This window comes from Poecile atricapillus, chromosome W (genome assembly GCF_030490865.1).
Source record: "Poecile atricapillus isolate bPoeAtr1 chromosome W, bPoeAtr1.hap1, whole genome shotgun sequence".
Taxonomy (NCBI): Eukaryota; Metazoa; Chordata; class Aves; order Passeriformes; family Paridae; genus Poecile; species Poecile atricapillus.
In genome coordinates this window covers 6,874,159-6,892,593 of record NC_081288.1, presented here as the reverse complement: position 1 = coordinate 6,892,593, position 18,435 = coordinate 6,874,159, and the positions used below count along the sequence as shown (strand labels likewise).

General features: G+C 44.3%; 1 protein-coding gene across 1 annotated transcript in view; it reads right to left on the bottom strand.

Moving 5' to 3' along the window:
• Positions 1-2,772: 2,772 nt before the first annotated feature.
• Positions 2,773-18,435, bottom strand: part of LOC131592469 (calcium/calmodulin-dependent protein kinase type 1D) — a 209,322-nt gene continuing 193,659 nt past the window's right edge. The window contains exons 9-11 of the mRNA XM_058863999.1: positions 12,067-12,154; positions 11,417-11,555; positions 2,773-8,038 (exon numbers count right to left, since the gene is read on the bottom strand). Coding sequence (XP_058719982.1) covers positions 7,917-8,038; positions 11,417-11,555; positions 12,067-12,154 — 349 coding nt within the window. The 3' untranslated portion in view covers positions 2,773-7,916. The remainder of the gene's footprint in view (positions 8,039-11,416; positions 11,556-12,066; positions 12,155-18,435) is intronic.

The following is an 18,435-nucleotide window of genomic DNA, read 5'->3' as shown; positions in this document are numbered from 1 at the left end:
AATTCAAAGGTAAGCAGTCTCCAACAAGCACATGTCCTTTCCTGAGCCCTACACAGATATTCTCAGTGCCCAGGAGACAGCCATGTCTCCATATGTTGACATTCAACACCATTTGCATTGACAGCTTTGGGAAAAATCCGAAGGACAAATCATCCTTTTTATTAATTTCCCTATGGAGTAAGCTGGGGAAAAAGAAAATATTATTATTCTCCTTTGGGACATAAAGGAACATCATTGCATAAACCACAACAGGGCAGTGGAACAGCCGCAGAAATTATTCACTCCCTCTCTTGCATGTGGGTGGAGACTCATGCACTCAAAATCACCAGACTTCACATCAGGCCGATTTAATTGGATTTATTGGAGGAAAACAATTAGTCATCCCTTTAAATTGTCATTATGATAGAAATCTCGATATGTATACATGATTGTCAAGGCAAAGAACCACTTGCGATGTAGCCCCATTAACAATTTGCAGAACTGCAAACTCATTACGCAGATAAAACTTTTGCGATGCCTTAATACATGCATGGAGTAAATACACATTCTTCCTTCTTTTTGGACATGGATGCTGTTATGAACTTGTTATCAATCACAAGACCTGCAATATTAGGCACACTGACATTCCTTGATTAAGATTTAAGCCTTTGTAGAAAACATGCTTGCATTTTCATTAGAAGTCAACTGAGGGATGTTTTACAGTTGGGGATATTTGGGGAGTCACTGTTCTGGGCAGACTAGTGTTTTGGGTTTTTTTTTCCCACTGTTTTCTGACTCAAATAAAATATCAATCTAAAAAAAAGGCCCAAATGGGCCAAAGTATTGTTTCTCAGCTAGAGGTCAATGTACAGCAGGTCACTGATGTTGTGTTGACCAAAAACATGAGTCACACCAACTGAGCTGCAACCTTCCACACTCTTCACTTTGGGGGTCATGCTTGATCTAGTAAGACTCAGCATTTGTGATGCCATGCTGGGCTCAGGGGATGCAAGATGAGAGATGGAAAAGCTCAGAGCTGCTCTGAGCAACCCCCTAGGATCTCCCACCCACCAAGAACCACAGCACACACCCAGCTCCTCGTGGAGCCTTGCACCGTGTGCTGCCGCAGCAATCTGAACTCAGGCTGGTTTACGTCTGTAACTGATGATTTGTTGTGCTGCCATACAGTGATTCGCCAGTGGCACAGCCCTGGCCAAGCACCAGCCTTAAAGGGAGGCTCATGACTTCATGGCATTTTTGGCCACCATGGAGAATAATTTCCAAGGACTATGCCACCAGGATGGTGCTTCCACCCCAGGCCTGGCCTTGCCAGGAGCACAGAGCAATTTCCCAGTCCTTTCACACGACTCCGCTTTGAGTGTTGTGAACTTGAACATCTTCCACACAGCAGCCACTCAGGAGTTGGGACCAAAGCCTTGCTGATACCCACAAGAGGTTTGGGCTGGAGCTAATACAAGTACCATGGAGCCATCCTGTACCCTGCCTTGGAAAGAGCAGCACAGATGAAAATGGGTCAATGACTAAGGGAAGAGAAGGCAAGGGCATGATTTCCATGTGGAAGATGGAGAAGTACCACACCAAACTCTTCTGTGGATAAATGCTATTACTTGGAGGTTCAGGGATTAAATGGTAGTAGTTAGGTGGTGATGCTTTGGAAAGGATGGGATAATTTAGCTCAGCCCTCTGCCCTATTTTGTACAGGCAAAGAATCACAGCATCTTGGTCCCCAAAATGCAGTTCATTCTGCAACAGGTGAGAAAGAACTATCTTGTAGGAAGAGAAAAATACTAAGATTTTGAGTCAACCAATCTGAATTTTCACTAGGAAAAACAAACCAAAAGGAAAAAAGAAAAAAATAAAGAGACAATTTGCACAACAAAACCAATGTGTTCCTTGGTAGCTCTGAGCGTTAGTGACCCAGGGAAGGAATTTTTGATGCAGGTCAAAGTTGTAAGCATTGTATTAAGAAAGGGATTCTCACCTCCCCAGCTCCCTGCTTCTACACCTGTGTGACTGTTGCCTAATTTTAAGCTGCTCTGGATGGTGACTCTTCCTATACATGCTGCAGGGCACTCAACAGAAGGACAAAATACATTACCAGGCTTTGCAGTATCTTGTTTACAAAACATCAGCTTTTGCATTTACTTAAACTTAACAATGGATTTCGAGTTACAGATACATTGAGTCATTTAAAAGCAATACATAGAAGTAATTCCCTCAGAGAAAAGGTTGGGTTGAATGTGCATAAAGAAATGCTTGGGAAATACAGAAACAGTGAACAGCAGTTTAATACATGCAGTGCAGTATCATGCATTTATTGGACAGTTGATGCCATCATTAGTTCAGCAGTGTTTTTTCACAACATTTGTGAGCGCACATGCCCTGATTCCACTCTGGAGCATGGAAAGACTGTATGAGCCATTTGACTGACCTTAGCATTTATGAAGAGGAAGGGGGAAAAAAAAGCTACCTGGACAGATAAGTGGCACTATTTGTGGTGGTGAAGGGGACCTTGAAAACCAGAGTCCAGGCTAAAGAGCCTCCTGCACTACAAACACTATTTACACAGCTTTGACCCAACCGTGCAAAGTTAGACCAAAAATCCTGGACCAACTCCTGATCACCCACCAGAGGGATCTGCGATGCCTGGGACCACAACACGCCCGTGCACACACAAACACACACGTGTGTCACAGAGACCAGAGCACCTCGCAGACAGGGTGGGAAGGCAGGACCTGGCCTCAGGGATGTGAGGGAAAACAAAGGGTGAAACTTGCTGCTGGGCATGAAATATGGGATGACTGGTTAACCAGGGGAAGCAAGAGTTCATGCAGTGTTTGTGAGCGGGTTGCTGTTCCCTCACTCAGCCATTGCTGACAGAGATTTGCCAACTAATCCTCCCCTCTTGGTCTTGATGCTGTTTTCCTTGGATACTGTAATCTCCCTGTGTGTTTCTGCTTTTTACTTGAATGAGTGTTCAAGTTTCTGGTACAAATAAGCACAATATAGAAGGCAAAACTCCCTTCCCATTAATAATTTCTGGGATGCATTCAGGCCCAAATTCAGAGAGGTAAATATGCACAGGAGCTAGAACAGGAATAACTGCATCAAATGAGAATTTCCATATGCCAAATGGAATCTACTTCTGTACCTTGGGGCTCAGCCTAGAAACTTATTTTGCCAGTAGATTAATCCCCTGATTCTTTGGAAAGAGCAAAAGGAACAGGCTACAGCCTGCACGATCTTACTGGCAAAGTCAATCTGGTGTTTTTATCTGGTGCTCATTCAGTGCTGCTCAGGACTGGAGCTGCTATCACAGGAGGAAGTAATAGTGCAGGTTTCCCTAGAGCTGATCTTGTTAATGCCAAGTTCACATCAAAGGGCAGTATCCTCTCTGCTTGCCAATGGCTGAAAGCTATCTGGCTTTCTCTGGTGGATTGCTTCCCTAAAAATAGGAAGGGGACAACCTTGGGGCCAGCTGCAACTGCATTTCATGGCACCCTGGAGGCCCATGTTCTGGTATGCAGAGGGTTTGGGAAGAAAAGCCTGAGATCAGGGGTTATGCTGGCCCTGGGACAGAAAAAACCTTAGGACAAGACCTGAATTTCATCAGAACCAGGCAGGGACCCAAAACAATTGGTAATAAATAAAAATACTGTCAATAGTCATGGAGGTATGCAGGACACATGCACAGCAGAAACCCGTATCCAGTGCCTACTGTAGAACTATATGGAGATGTCTGCCAGTGGGATCACACCCCTCTTTGTGGTTTGATTCACATGAGGAATGAACCAAATTTCTTGGTTTTATTTCAGCACCACAACCATAACAGACACACAAAGCATAGGTAAAATCTTATTTTTTTTTCTTTTTTTTTTTGTACCCACTACTCTAATGGCACCTGTACAGCAGCAACCAGGACAGAAGAGACAGCAACAGCAGAGTGACACAGTCTCAGGAAAGCAACACTGCCAGGTTTTCCCCCACGCTCCTACTTCCCCACTAGCCGTGTTGCAGGGCCAATATCCATTTCATGCTGCAGAAGGGGTGATCCAGCAGAAAGTTAGGATGCACTGAGAATGAAGTCACATGCAAAATCATCAGCAGAAACCCTTGCCACTGCAATACTGACTTTCAGCTTGCAGAGTTCATGGGCAGCCTGTCCTCACAACTTCTTCTGCAGGCTAAGGGGCCAGCTGGAGCTTTTCTGGATTTTTTTTTGTTTTGTTTTGTTTTCCCAGCAAGAGCACTGATGTTGGCATCAGAGATGGCCTCTGTGACTCTGGAGGTAAAAATCAACAATCAAAGCTGCAAGCAAAGAAAAAGAAGGGGAAGGAGCTGAGGAAAACAATTTACAAAGGAAAAACACATTGGTACCAATAAGGTAAAGCAGGAAAGGGTAACAAACAGAGTCCAGGCTGAAGTCCTCATGCAAGCAGCAAATCACAGATTGTTTAGTGGGACAGTTCATTGGAAAAGAGCCCAGAGTGATTTTTCTACCTAGTCCTTCATGGCAAGGCCAGCTGGGGATTTGTTTTGAAGCTTCTACTGTGGGGCTATGTGGCCATTCCCCTCATGTCCACATTATTTATGTCACCTTTGCATTCTCCTGTGAGAGTGGCTGAGCAGAAGCAGGCTGGGGCAGAGGAAGGACATGCAAAAGCCACTGGAGCATCCCTGGCAAGCAAGGCTGGAGTGTTTGCCCTAACAGGCTGTGCTGCCAAGGGGCAAATGTCTCCAGCCCCCTCCCACAGATCTGGCCTGGCTGCTGCCAAGTCACCCCTGTTAACAGATTTACCCAGATTTAAACTGAGACATTTTAACCAAGTGATGCTTCAGGAGAGATTTTTAAGCATTTGGTGAACCTAGGTCAGGTCTCCAGCTGTGTTTCACTGATACCAAAGAAGAGCTCCCCACCACCAAAACTGCAGCAGAAAGAAACAATTTTGCTCTTAAGTGCTTCTGTTTCTTATCTTATGATCCCAGCAGTTGATAGCAAGCCAAAGAGAATGATAAATTACACAACCAAGGCAGAATATTACTTGCAGAAACAAAACCAAATCACACTAATTCCAAAAACGAAAGGAAAAATACCCCTCCCAACAAAAAAACCACAGAAAGCACCCAGCAAGGAGGGGCAGCCAGCTTATGGGAACCCCCCCATCTGCAGGACACCATGTCTGCTTTTGCTCCTGTCACTGCTCTTTGTTTTGGAGATGGAAATCCATTTGCTTGTCTTTTTTCTACAAGATTCATTTGGATGCTGTATTTTGATCAGTGGCCACAGCAACTGCTGAGGTCACGTTCAAACCAGACCTCAGGTTTCAGAAGAGGAGGCACAGAGGGAACACTTGAGCCCTAAACTTTAAAATTGCTCTACAGAGACAAAATTATTCCCTATTTTATTTTTTTTCCCCTAAATTATTCCAGAGACAATTACTCCCTAACTAAATCCTGCTTTTGGTTGCATGTGTGTAAATATGGGGAACTCCACTGATGCCAGACTGGGAGACTGTTTATTTACAACCTGCAACTGCAGCAGAATAGAGCCAACCGTGCTTATGAAATCACAGGGGTTTGAAATACCTTGAATTTCTTTGGGGTTGGAGTCTCTCAAAACTAAAACCTCCTTACTCAGGCTGGTCAAATAAAGTAGCCTTAGACTGAGTTTGAAATGTGTTCTATTCATGTTTTAATGCTTTTGCAGCAAGACATAAAGAGCTCAGATGCAAATGCTGATAAAAAGTGTATGATGGCAATGGCTGGGGTACAGGGACAGGAGTGTGATTTGCAGCAAGGAGATCCCCTGCCCTTCAGTCTGCCCAAATCTTGGTCAGGAGTCTTCACTGTGGAAATTATACGGAGTTTTGATATAAGTCCCCAACAATTCAGTATCTGCTATCTTTCCTAAAATGAGAAGTTGATATCTTTTCTGTGTGAGATCCACGGCAGCTGCAGCACCCGGGGCTCCCTCAGATGTGCCACAGCCCTCTGAAAACAGGGAGCAACTTAACACAGAGGAAACTAGAGATCTGGTGCAACAGCTCTAAGTGCCACTGGAGTGGCTACTTCAAACAGAGGCAGGGCTCACTGCCACCTGCTTTTCCAGGTTTCTTTTTTCCTTTTTTTTTTAGAAAGATGGATGAAATCCCGGCTCTGCTGTGTGAAGCCAACCAGCTAAAGCTGGAGCAGGATATAGAAATCTTGATGAAAAATACCTATCTTATGGCTTTTCCCAGCACAGGCACAATTGCCTGATACATTCAGCTCTGTCTGTGACTGGATTTCACAATTTCTTGTGCAGGACAAGTGAGGCAAGTGTGGCAACAGAGCACCCTGCAGGGAATTGTGCCTCTGGAAGGGATGGACCTGTCTGGGATGTGAGGGGCTCAGAGTGCCCAGTGAAGGGCATCTTCCTCTGCCACCTGGCTCCCCTCTCACCTCCTCAAAGCAAAATCAGATGGGAATTTCATTGAGGTAACCTGGAGGGAGCCTTTTAGCAAATTAGGAAAATTTGCTCTCTTCTCTGTTTCAAGCTGCTTTAATGCACAGCAGCACAACAGTTGTGGTGGCTATTCCTGAATGATGCACCAGCACAAAGAGCCTGGAAAGTGCATGCATTCAGTAATTAAAAAATTGGTAAAAATTTGGCTTCCTTTGGTATGAGTCTCTGGGGAGGAGGGAGAGCCAGTGCCACCCCTGCCACCAGCTGTGCCTGTGCCTTCCAGCAGGGTCCTGCTTTCCCAGTTCAGCACTCCTTGTCAGCCCTCAGCCTGATCATGATGGAGCTACACTACACCACATCCTGCAATTTGCACCCAAGAACCTGCCAGTGCTTTCCACAGGGCTTCAAGCACCACTCCTCTCCCCACTTTTGGCTACTCTGGGAGGTGCTGAGCATCAGCAATGCCAGGCAAAGCCCGAAGGAGCTGTGGGTGCTCAGAATCTCATGAAGCCCTTGGGCTGGATGCACCCTATGCCAGAGGCCACACTACAGGGAGGCTGGTGAATTAAATGTCTTGCTTGAGGGCAGCACAGCAAATCAGTGGCAGAAGATGATGATTCCCACCCCCGTATCTTCCTTTTCTTTCCCTCTGCTCACAACACACAGCAAGTCAAAGGAGATGGGAGCTGCAGGATGAGACTGTGCTATCATTTCCCTTGCACAGCTCTGGTCAGCTCCTGCCTGACTCCATCTCCCTGCCTCTCCTCTGAAACAAGGGTGCTGATCCCTAGCACAACAGGAATGAGGCCAAGGATGAGCTAACTCCCAGCTGGTGGCAATTTAATTCTCCCCATGGCTTTCAAGGAGGAGGATGGAGGGGAAAGCAGCAGTTTCTCAATCTGAGCAGTAACAGCTCTGCTAAAGCCAGACAGACTTGCAGTCCAATTTGAGGAGCAAGAAATGGCATGCCATTGAAATCCTCCCGTGTTGCAAAGTTAATGCCAATTCCTACCTACAGAAACAGCCTATCCCCCAGCAAACTGGAAGAGGGACATTACTTGAAGTAATTTTTAAAAGAAAAAAAAAATGCTCAGAAAAGTATTTCTATTTAAATAATCCAGTTGAGATGTTTGTAGTTAATGGAAAAAAATACAACATATACTGTTACCTACACTGAGAAGAGAGTAAATCACTGGGGGAAAGAATGAGTGTTCATTAGTTAGAACATTGCTAGACTCACATACATATATATATTTATATATATAGATATATATATATGTATATATATATGTACAGCACCAGAGACTGTTAGATTCCGTTCCTCCTGGAGTCATTGCAGTTTGTGATAAATGAAACATTTCAGAATTGCAGTATAAAATATGGCCATAAAAAAATCTTCTTTCTTCTAGTCCTTGGCCGAGCAGGGTGGGACGGCTCGAGGCCGCCTGCCCGCTCCTCGCCGCCCCGGCGCTCACTTGCTCCCTGTGTGCACTGTGGTCACTGTGGTGGGTCTGGGTCTCCGGTCCCCTCCTACCGCAGAAACGCCTGAAGAAGCAGATGAAACAAAACTACAGAGAGTGGATGGAGACATACCTAAAAGGAAAGCCAGAAACACAGTTAGAAATGTTATTTTTGGAGGCGGGAACTTGGGCAAAGCTGAGTTTGTTTCGGAGCACGCTATGGAGCAGAGAGGATTGCAGCTGGAGAAGGGGCTGCTGCTCTTCCTGAGGTGGTGGGTTGGCTGGGTACCTCCACAGGGCATCTTCTGCCCATGGTCATTCACCTACTGCCACCAGCAGCAGTGCACACACATCTCACAGGGACTCAAGGTCCAGTTTCAGAATGGGTTCGGCCACACCAATGCCACAGTTCCAGGGCTGAAGACAAAGAGTTGTGAGATTCAAAAATCCCTCCAGCATTGAACTTGGTCAGAATAATTTCCTCTTGGGCATCTTAAAGATGATTAAATGTCTCACCATGGCCATCTAGCTAAACCAACAGACTGCACTTGGGCTAAACATGGTTCCTCAGACATCTTGGGAAGCTGCTGATAAAGAGGTAGAGTGGGTCAAATTCAGTGCTGATTTCCAGTAAATCTAGAGGGAATGTAAATTTGTGTGACTTGGACATCACTCTAGTGACAGCTCACATTGCTGCAGGCTCTGCTGGGATGTCTCCAGGACTTCCAGTGAGGAGGTTGATGTGAGGTTGAGTATCTCTTGAGTACCAGTATTCTGGTGCATCAGAAGCTGTTAGGTGGGGACCCAGCATGGTCACCTTGCTCTGATAAGATGCAGGCTCAGAGTGATTAGAAATACAGTTCATTTTTCCAGGCTGGTGAATAAAGGATGGATGAAGCCTATATTAATATATTCTCAAACTGAAGTTTGACATGGCCTTTTGACTCTCCAGAATCATTTTGATACTTGTTAAGACTTTTGACTACTTTTCCATGTTTCAAGGAGGTATTTCAATCTCAAGGATGACTATGCTGTACGTATACTTGGCCACATTCCATTTCCCATTGACATTTGACAACTTGGCATCACACTGCAATTTATCTAGTATCTTAAAAATACAGAGCTCTAGGACCTAAATAATCTAGGCAGTCCAATCATGACTGAATTGAATAAACTAGCCATGGACTGAGAATCAGGCCAATACACTTGAGAAATCCTGACTGATTCCCTTAGGAATCCCTTCCTGTTTCCTGACAGGTAGCGTAATCCAGGCTAATGCCTGATCTCTGTTCTGCCCTGCTACAGAGGTTTCAGATGCAGCCTGACATAACCTACTCTCAGGTAAAGGCCGTACTTGTCTTCAGTGGTGTGAAATTGCTGCATTTGAAACAATTTGGAGAGTTCATAAAGTGATTAGTAATAGCATCAGGCAGCATTCTGTTGTGTAATGGTGGCACAGCTGGATCATGTAACTTGCTGCATTGGATCTTTCTCATGCAAGGAATCTGTTCCCAGAGAAAACTGCTGAGAAATAAAGAGGTAGGACAGAGATCTCAGAGATTTTCTTTTTCCTATCTGGAGATATTGGGTGAAATGGATATGATATGTCAGCTCCCTCTTAACTCCTTGTATTTGCTGCTGGCTCTCCTCATTGGTTCTCTGGGGCTCCAGCATCTCCTAACTCTTTAAATTATTTCTTTGAGGAAGGAAAGCTCTTCTGCATTGTCTGCCAAGCTAGACTTAACCTGGGATGCTTGGAATCTTACAGTATTTTTCTGCCTCATATTTCTGGCATGTAAAAATTCATCCTATTTTAACACATCTAGTTTAATCCTTCATGTCCTGGTTGACTGCACCACAGTAAAATATGGTTGGATTCTGCACAGGAACCTGCTGGTTCTGTAGTGGTTGAACAGCTTTCTTTCTCTTCTCACCCTTCCTGTTCACACATGTCTTAACACTTTTCAGACTACTAATTGCCTTTAATTAACACCATTTGAGATTAATCAAATGGATGGATGGAGATTAATCACCCACCAGTTTAACTGCATGAATCACCACTAGTTTAGCAGCAAAGAATTAATCAGATGCCCTAGACCTGACTGGGGTCCAGCACTGCCATAGTGCAACAGGCACCAAAATCAAGAGATATTTCTTCCATGCAAGAGGTTTTCTACATTGCTGCATGGCCAGTGCATGGTTGGAAGTGTTTTGAGGTTGGTCAGCAGCACTGCTTTGCAGGTGCCAGGTGTGTGCCAGGAGCACTGTGATGTTTTTTTGGCAGCAGCTATAGGATTTGGCACTGGGCATCACAAACTGGACACCACGTATGAATTCCCACCAGGCCCAGTATGCAGAGGGAAGGGGCTCTCCCCTGGCTCAGCCATAGCACAGGCTGAAAAATATCTCACAGTGTACCCAGAAGGCAGAAGCCACCCCACAGTTTGTGGGGGAAACCGTGCCCATGGCAGCAAGAGGAAACAGCTTCCACACAGAGCCATGGGGACTGTGGCTGGTGGCATGTCCTTGTCAAGGAGCAGGGGCAGGCAAGCAGGGGTGGCAGAAGCAGAGAGCAGCATTATCCAAAATCCATCCTAAAAGGTGCTTTCAGCTCCAGAATAATGCGAGGTACAGTCTAGAAATCACTACTTCATGTCCACAGCAAAGCATTCCTTTATAGTGCTGCATTTTAAAAGTAACCCCCTCAACTGTAAAGTCCACATCCCTCCACTGCAGGATACAAAATATCTTCAGATGGACAGGACAGAATAAAAGAAATGCTCAGAAGCCAGAGAATAAATAGGCTTTACTACAAAGGATGCATGTCTGTCTTCCAAATAATCCCTTTGCTGCCACATCTCCTTCCCTGGCATTGAGAAAAAATATATATCCCAAACATCTGAGTCCAGTGTGCAGCTTGCAAATATCAATTATAGCACAAAACAAACATGGCAGAGGGCCAAGTCCCGTGATGGTGTACAGAGTCTGAATCCCGCTCAGAGAAATCAACCTCTTTGTGCAGGAGCTTAACTTGGTCCAGGAAGAGAGAAGCTGGGTCTGACTGGCAGGATCAGTCTTCTCCATGGAAATGGAAAGGCAATTTTTACAGAAAAATTCCCTATCATAATACTGTAAACTCAAACATAAAAAAAACATTGAGTGAACTTTTTCAAATTTCAACCAAATGCAAAACTTTGTTACTGTGGAGGTCTGGATCTTTTTCCCAAGCAAAAGCCCTTTTTCTCCACAAGAAACTGTGGTTTTCTCTCAAAAATCACCAAGCTAAAACATCTCTTTTTTTTTTTAGCACATAGGCTTTTCCAATTGAAACACTATTTTCCCGGCCAGCCAAAAATGACGTCCAGTTTCAAATCCTAATTTTAAATGCCTGCTTGCACAAAGCCAAACCTATGCAGCGAGGACTGCAGCCTGGGGCCCAAGGGAAGACGGGGATCCCGTGGATTTGCTCGGCTGCCGTGGTGGGAGCTTTCCTGGGATGTTGGCTACTCACAATCTTTCCGTGTGGCTGCGTCGGGGAGTGGCGTGGCGAGGCTGAGGGTGCTGGACACGCTGGCACTGGCACTGTCCAGGCTGCTGCCGAGGTGTAGCCGCCTCATGTGCCGCACGACTGCCGTGGCATTGAACGCTTGCTGGAGAAAAACAGACAGAGAGAAATCGAGCATAAAAAAAAAACTGGAGATGGAAGGGTTATTTGTGCTCCTCTCCTGGCTGCTCAGAGTGTCAGAAGGGAATAAGCCTGTTATCTTTCAAATTTTTCCCAAATTCTGAACTAGAAAATGCATTATCAAACCTTTGCTCTCCTAATGCTCAGCTGGGATGCAGCAGCCTACAAGGAAGTTATATTTGACAAATCCATCCCTCTCCCAACATTTCTTCAAGTTCCTGTGTGGTGCTGACCCCACTCCACCAAAAACCACGGGTGCTTTAGCTATGAGCAGCCCTGGCCTCGTTTCTCACACTCCTTACATTTGGTGCTTGGCAAACACCATCCTGGATAACAGGCCCTGCAAGGTCATGTAACCTAAGCCTGGACCAACCATTTTGACCACAATTTTGGGCCACAAAAGCACCACCCTGCGGCAGGGCTGGCCTTATGGCAGAGCTGTGTGTTGGTGTCACCCCTCAGGACAGGTCACTTACTCTCCATTTGCTTTTTGCAAAGTTCTTCCGGATCTGAGCGCTGACCGACTCGTGGATGTTTTTGTTGAGTGCTGTATCTCCAGCGATCCTGAAATGAAAAGAACAGGCACATTTTAAGAAATCTTTTCGCTCTCTTAAATACTCTTACTTTTTCCTCTCAGCAGAGAGGCTGCTTCCAGGTGTGACTGCACCTGCAGTGACAATGATTTCATTCACAGACCGGCTCAAACTTCCCACGGCTGTCTCTGCTGGCAGCTGTGGTGGAAAATCTGGGGCAATAAAAGCCAGTGTAGATAAGGCCTGTAGGTCTGGCAGCTACACAGAGGTATGGGCTGATTTTGTTGGTGCATGGCTGCTTTCTATCACCACTACAGCCCCAGATGAAAACATTCTACCTTTTTTTTTTCTCTATATCCCAAGACTTAACATCAACAGGCTGAGACTACTTTTAGCCTCAGCTATGCAGAAGCTTCCAGAGCCACTCCAACCTGTCTGATTTCTGTCTGCACTGGAGATTCTCCTGTTACCCTGCAACGTACATAGCCATTTATCATGATTCATGTAGATTTACAGTAAAGCAGAGACATGGACACTCATTGAAGCAGCACAGGCTGCACAAAGAGCTTAAGCTGAGCAACACTTAACCTAAAATAATTGATTGATCTTGCATAGTTTCTTTAACAGATAAAGACGCACTCAAGTCTTCACTAAACTCCATTATACCAAGGGGATTTTATTGATTCATTTAACTCCTCAAGGCATGAGATCTGTTGGAAGAGCAGGCACTGCAGTGAACTGACATTGGGCCATGTGCTGGAGAAATGAGTGCTATCTAATGTAGGTGATGCAAGGAGCCAAAGATTACCTTGTATGTTGGATGTGATACTTTCAGAAATCAATTTTTTTAGCCACAGTTTAGAAAAACAGTGTGCATTAACAATAAAAAATTATAGGAAATGTAATAATCTACCAGGACCAGAGTCTCCAGTCTGGGGAGCTCCAACAGTATAATCAGAAGGTCTGGGGGACTCAGCAATCATCTAATCCTTCTGCCCACCCCAGCTCTGTTAAAACAATTTTGACAAATATTTGACAAACGAGTCCCTAAAGATCTCTGAAAGATGGAGACTCCTCAGGCAACTGATTCCAGTGCCTCACTATCTCCTAGAAGACATGGAAAATATTCCCTTTGTCTTTGAAGCATCCTTTCACATATTTGAAGACTGTTATCATGACTTCTCTCAGTCTTCTTTTCTCTAGACTAAACAAACTGATTCTTTCACTGTTTCTTCATAACTCATGTTTTCTAATCCTCTGATCTAGTGAGCTCCTCTGGATTTTCTCCAGCTAGTCCACATCTTCCTTCGAGGGCAGCACCCAAACTTTCTCTGTTTTCCAACTAAGGCAGCAGAATGGCAGCATTGCTTTGTGCTTTTAAAAGGCAAAACTCTGCTTACATACCCCAGCCTGCTGCTTCCATTTATGTGTCCCATGCATTGGAGACACCCCTTTTGCTTCATCCAGATCATTCCAAACTGTAACCCTGTTATTCTAAGGACATGCTGCTTTTTCTGCCTTCATGTCCTTGGCACATGTAAGAAGTGCTGAGACCAGCCTTCTCCAAATTGCTGTCTGCCTTCCAGCTGACAACAATCTCCCAGGATCTTCATCAGAGAGATGAGAGGAACGACTTACCCTTGGAAGGAAGGACTAAACCCTCATGTCCCAAGAGTGGAGACCAGCCAATCTCATCCTGTTGCAACTGAGCTCATCTCTATTGGGTTATTCAAGAGTGCTGGAGCCAGTAGGATTTTGGGCAGGAAGGAGCAGGGTTCTGCTCAGGGTAACTCTCACCCAGCTGGGAAGGGCCCTGTGTCACTGACACTGCCATGTAGCCTCTGCCTCAGGCAGACAGAACTGGGCAAAGCACAGCTCCCAGATGGCACCTGACTTCCTCTCCTGGGTCCCTGTGCTTTTGACAGAGAAGGGGAGGTGTTTGGCTGAGAACTGGATGATCTTCATATATTTCTTTGATGATTCCTTCTAATCACCTTTCCCACTGACAGTAAGGCATGTTGGATTTCCTGGATTTCCCACTGGGACCAGGTGACCAAAATCTTTGTGAGGCACTAACTGGGTTAAGCATCATGTTCACTGCTCAAGCCTCTGTCCTGCACAGTGAATTTTGCCAGGCTCAGCACAGGCCCTGATGGACCCCAAGCAGTCCACACTCCTGGACAAGCCCTAGCAGAGTTTCCTGGTGGGAATGCAAACTGCTCTTCAGAGTCACTCCAAAATGTCATGAGCATTCTGCTCTGTCCAAGAACATCTCCTTGGTGAAGGCAGGTGCCCTCAACACACACCAGCTGGGAGCACTGGCTGTCACACTGCAGATCTCAGAAGAAATTACAAGCCAAACCATCCCTTCAGGAACTGATCAAAGAGACAAAGACAGAAAATTCACTTACACTCTCATAGGACATTTTTCCACCAAAGCTAATGACGCATTTTGCTTTATAAACAAGTTGGTTAACAAACTCTGTAAGAAGAGATCCTGTTCCCCACCTGTCAAATCTTATTTGGGAACATAGATAGGAAAAGTTCTTGGGGCATGATGTCCTTGCCAGCTGTTCCAGAAAATTGTTCTTGCCAGTTTCCACAAGGATTTGAAAATACATTTTTGTCATATGAAGCTTTTGATTTGGTGTGTAGCTTCAATAGAGGCTATATTTTTTAATATTATTATTTTTAGTTTAGGGATCATTTTCTGAAATGCTGGTGGTTTCAATAAGAAACTGCTGGTTCCAATAGTTCACAACTCCCTGCTACCACCTCTAACTCTATGCTTGCTGTGCAATTCTTGCAATTCCAGGAAAAAAGTCTTGGTATTTGGGTGTTTTCCAGATAGGCAGAACAGTATTTGTTTACTTCACAAGGGAAGGACAGACATCCTGTGAAGCTCTCAGATGCTGCAGCAGTGGAACCATCCTACATCTTAGGGCTCTTCAGCAACATAAGCACCTTGCAGATGATATTTTCTAATCAGGGCAAAATAACAGCACTGCTGGGGCTAATTTAGTGTAGCAGGAGCTGTTCCAACACGTGCTGGTATGCTGAATGGTGTGGCTCAGAACGCAGCCCCAGCTGCCAAAGTCGGGAGCGGGATTGTTCTCCAAGCCGCCTTTGAAGAACCACCCTGTTAATCCTGTGATGCTGTAACACGAGCACTGAGCTTTCAGACTGCATTCTGCACTTGGAAGATTCTGTAACTTTTATGAAATACTCCTGGTGTTATAGTGTTTATAGTATAGTTTTACTTCTAGGAAAACGAGCAATGTTATCATCCCTTCGCTGTTGGTGCTGTGCTGGAGGTGGGGGGTTTCAGGACGTGGAAAAGGTGGAGATGAGCAGGGAGAACTCACATCCTTTGTACTCTCAACTAGATATGAAAAATGAGATATGCTTTGGGCACACAGATCTACTCTGTGGTGGTTATCATGAGCATCCTCACATTTATACCAAATGTATTTAATCATAAACTTTAGTTCCCTTGCTGAGAAGAGAAAAAATGAAATTACCAGAGACTGGTTTTAGTGCATTTATAATTTCCCACCCACATTTCCCTAACTCTCCAAATCCACAGGCTATAAACCATCTCATTTTTCCTTTTAGGACAAAAATACCTTAGTATCTTTGTTTTTTTTTTTCTTTCTCCCTCCCTGTCAAGCACAACATATACTTTGCCACTAGAAATCAGCTCCATTTTCACTGAGAAACTGCAATCAACTTGAGCTAATCAGACTGATGCTTATCTAGTCCTGAACAATAGTTTCTGCCTTTGCAGTTAACTTTGAAGTTAACTACGTCAGCACTGAATTTTTTTTTTACCAACTGTCCTACTTGGCCCAGTAAAAAACATTGCTTCTACCTACCACACACATATTAAAAAAAATACAATTAAACAAATCAGAATAGTGCATCATCTGTTATCCTGCTGAGCATCACCCGGAACCAAGCAAGGACTGATTAGTCTAAGTGGAACCTGGATTTTCTCTCAGGATTCCCATCTTGCAGCACCTGAAAGCAGCTGCACCCTAGCAATGCTTTGGGGAACTTCATGTTGAAGCTGGTTTTACATCCAGTTCTAAATATGTAACATCTCAATGCACAGAATTGGACACCAAGAGACCAAGAATGATGGCTCCCCATCCCAAACACATCCACTGAAGCTAAGGGTATTTCTCATGAATAACCATAACAAATCTAATCCTGCACATGAGAGGAATCTAATCTAATGATCAAATACTATTTCATAGTATCTAATTTATTTTAGCTCTCTAGCTGACTTCAGACTTATCACACCAATTTATCTGGCTATACCACTTCTAAGCTTTGAGAGGAACCTCCAACAAAGACTAAACCAGCAAATTTCCTTTTGGACAGTTCTTCATTAGCATGCTGCAAGCAAATGTCTCTCTCATCATCCCTGCCCACAACTGCAGGCAGAGCCTTTCATCTACCATTATTGTCTGAACCTTCCTTCTGAAGGCAGCCAACTCAAATGCTGTGCTGGCCAAAAAGTGCTTGGAAATACTCCTGAGTATGATGACAGGAAACATGGAGTTAGCTGTAATGGATAATGCTGAGGGATCATAACTCTTCTATATGTACACACACACACACACACACATATCCATGCATGTATATACATATATACACACACGGTATCAGTGATGTTCCAAAATAAATAGAGTGTGGGGATGAACTCAATAAGAGTTTGATTTAATATTGTAAACATCAGCAGTTCCCTTCAGGAAGGCCTTTTCACACTTCAAACAATATTGTCTGAGAACTGAGCTCTTTGTAAATCATGTCCTTTCCCTGTGTGGAAATTATTATCTGGCTTGTGCTCTCTGGCACATAATAAACACTTGGAGTCATGGTCACAATTTGCAGAGGCTCAGTCCTTGCCAGAGCTTTGTAATTCCTCAGCGTAGGTGTGGCTGGACGTTGGCACATCCCAAAGATCCTCTCTCCCTTTGCACAAGCAATGGGGAAAGGCCAGGACCACACTCCTACCTGCAGACACCTGGGTCTAACTGGTGCCACAAGCTCCTTTTCTCTTCTACAGTCTCTGTATTTACAGTCTCTATATGGAGGCAATTAATCCATCATCCTTTAATTTAGATGTCCCAAATTGCCTTTGATGCTATAAGTGCCTTCAGCACACTCAGCCTTAAATCCCATTTAAGTTCACTTGGTTAATGCATGATGGAGTGAATAAATTCATGGCAGCCCTTCTAACTTCTGTATTAGCTTCCTGACTGTTGGACTTTGTCCTCACCCTCTGAGCTGTTTTCTTTGCCTCTGATCTGAGACTGGAGGCTGAATTAGGCTCTGCAGGACCTAGTTTGACCTGATGGGGAGCACACTTTGATAATCCTTGTGGGTCCCTTCCACCTTGGGATATTCTATGTTTCTATGAATCTACTGGAAAAAACAGGTCCTCAAGTTTCTGCTGCTCCCCCCTAATCACTGCCCTAAACAGGATGTGAGCTCTGACATGGCAATATATTTAATAAACTTAATTGCTGTCTTTAATATGAGCCAGGGAAACATTAAAATGTACCAAGCTGCAGCAAAATCACCCCATTCTTTTGTTACTTTCATTTTCCATGTCCTTTCTGAAAAGTCACAGTGGGAAAAACTAAGCAGAACATTGCACTTTTGCAACACACCATAAACAGTGCAAACCTCACTGAAAAATACATTAAAAAATAAATAACTCTGCCAGTGGAAAGCATAAGTCACCTGTATGTTAAACTGGAGAAGTCTGTATAAATGGACACACAGGGGTGGAGTCATTATACCAAGTCTCACATATTGTACTGTTTCTACTAACATACTTCACTGCAATTATTAGCCTCCTTTTCTGCCAACTCCAAGTTGAACATACCATCCCCCTACCAAGGCCATTTGATTATAAATAGCAAGACATCACGTAAATGCAGGCATGTGGCGAGCAGATACACTGCAGAAAAGTGGGCCATTGGGAAGAAGTATTTACTTTTTTTAGGGTCTGATCCTGTGCAAACATTTAGTCATGCAAATAGCTGTCTATTCTGGAGCAATTTCCCAAAATTCAGAGATATTATTAACCTTAAAGGCACAAATAGAATATCTTGCAAGATCCAGTTCCTACAAGCTCTGTTTGGAAGGTTTTAATGAAAACATGGTGATTAAAATAAAAGGTATGTGTTTTAGAATCAGTTTGTTCTTCACAAATACTACATATTGAAACAACAAAAACTCATGGCCTGGTAGCCATATCATGCAGAGTTAACTACTTCCAGCACAATCAGATTATAA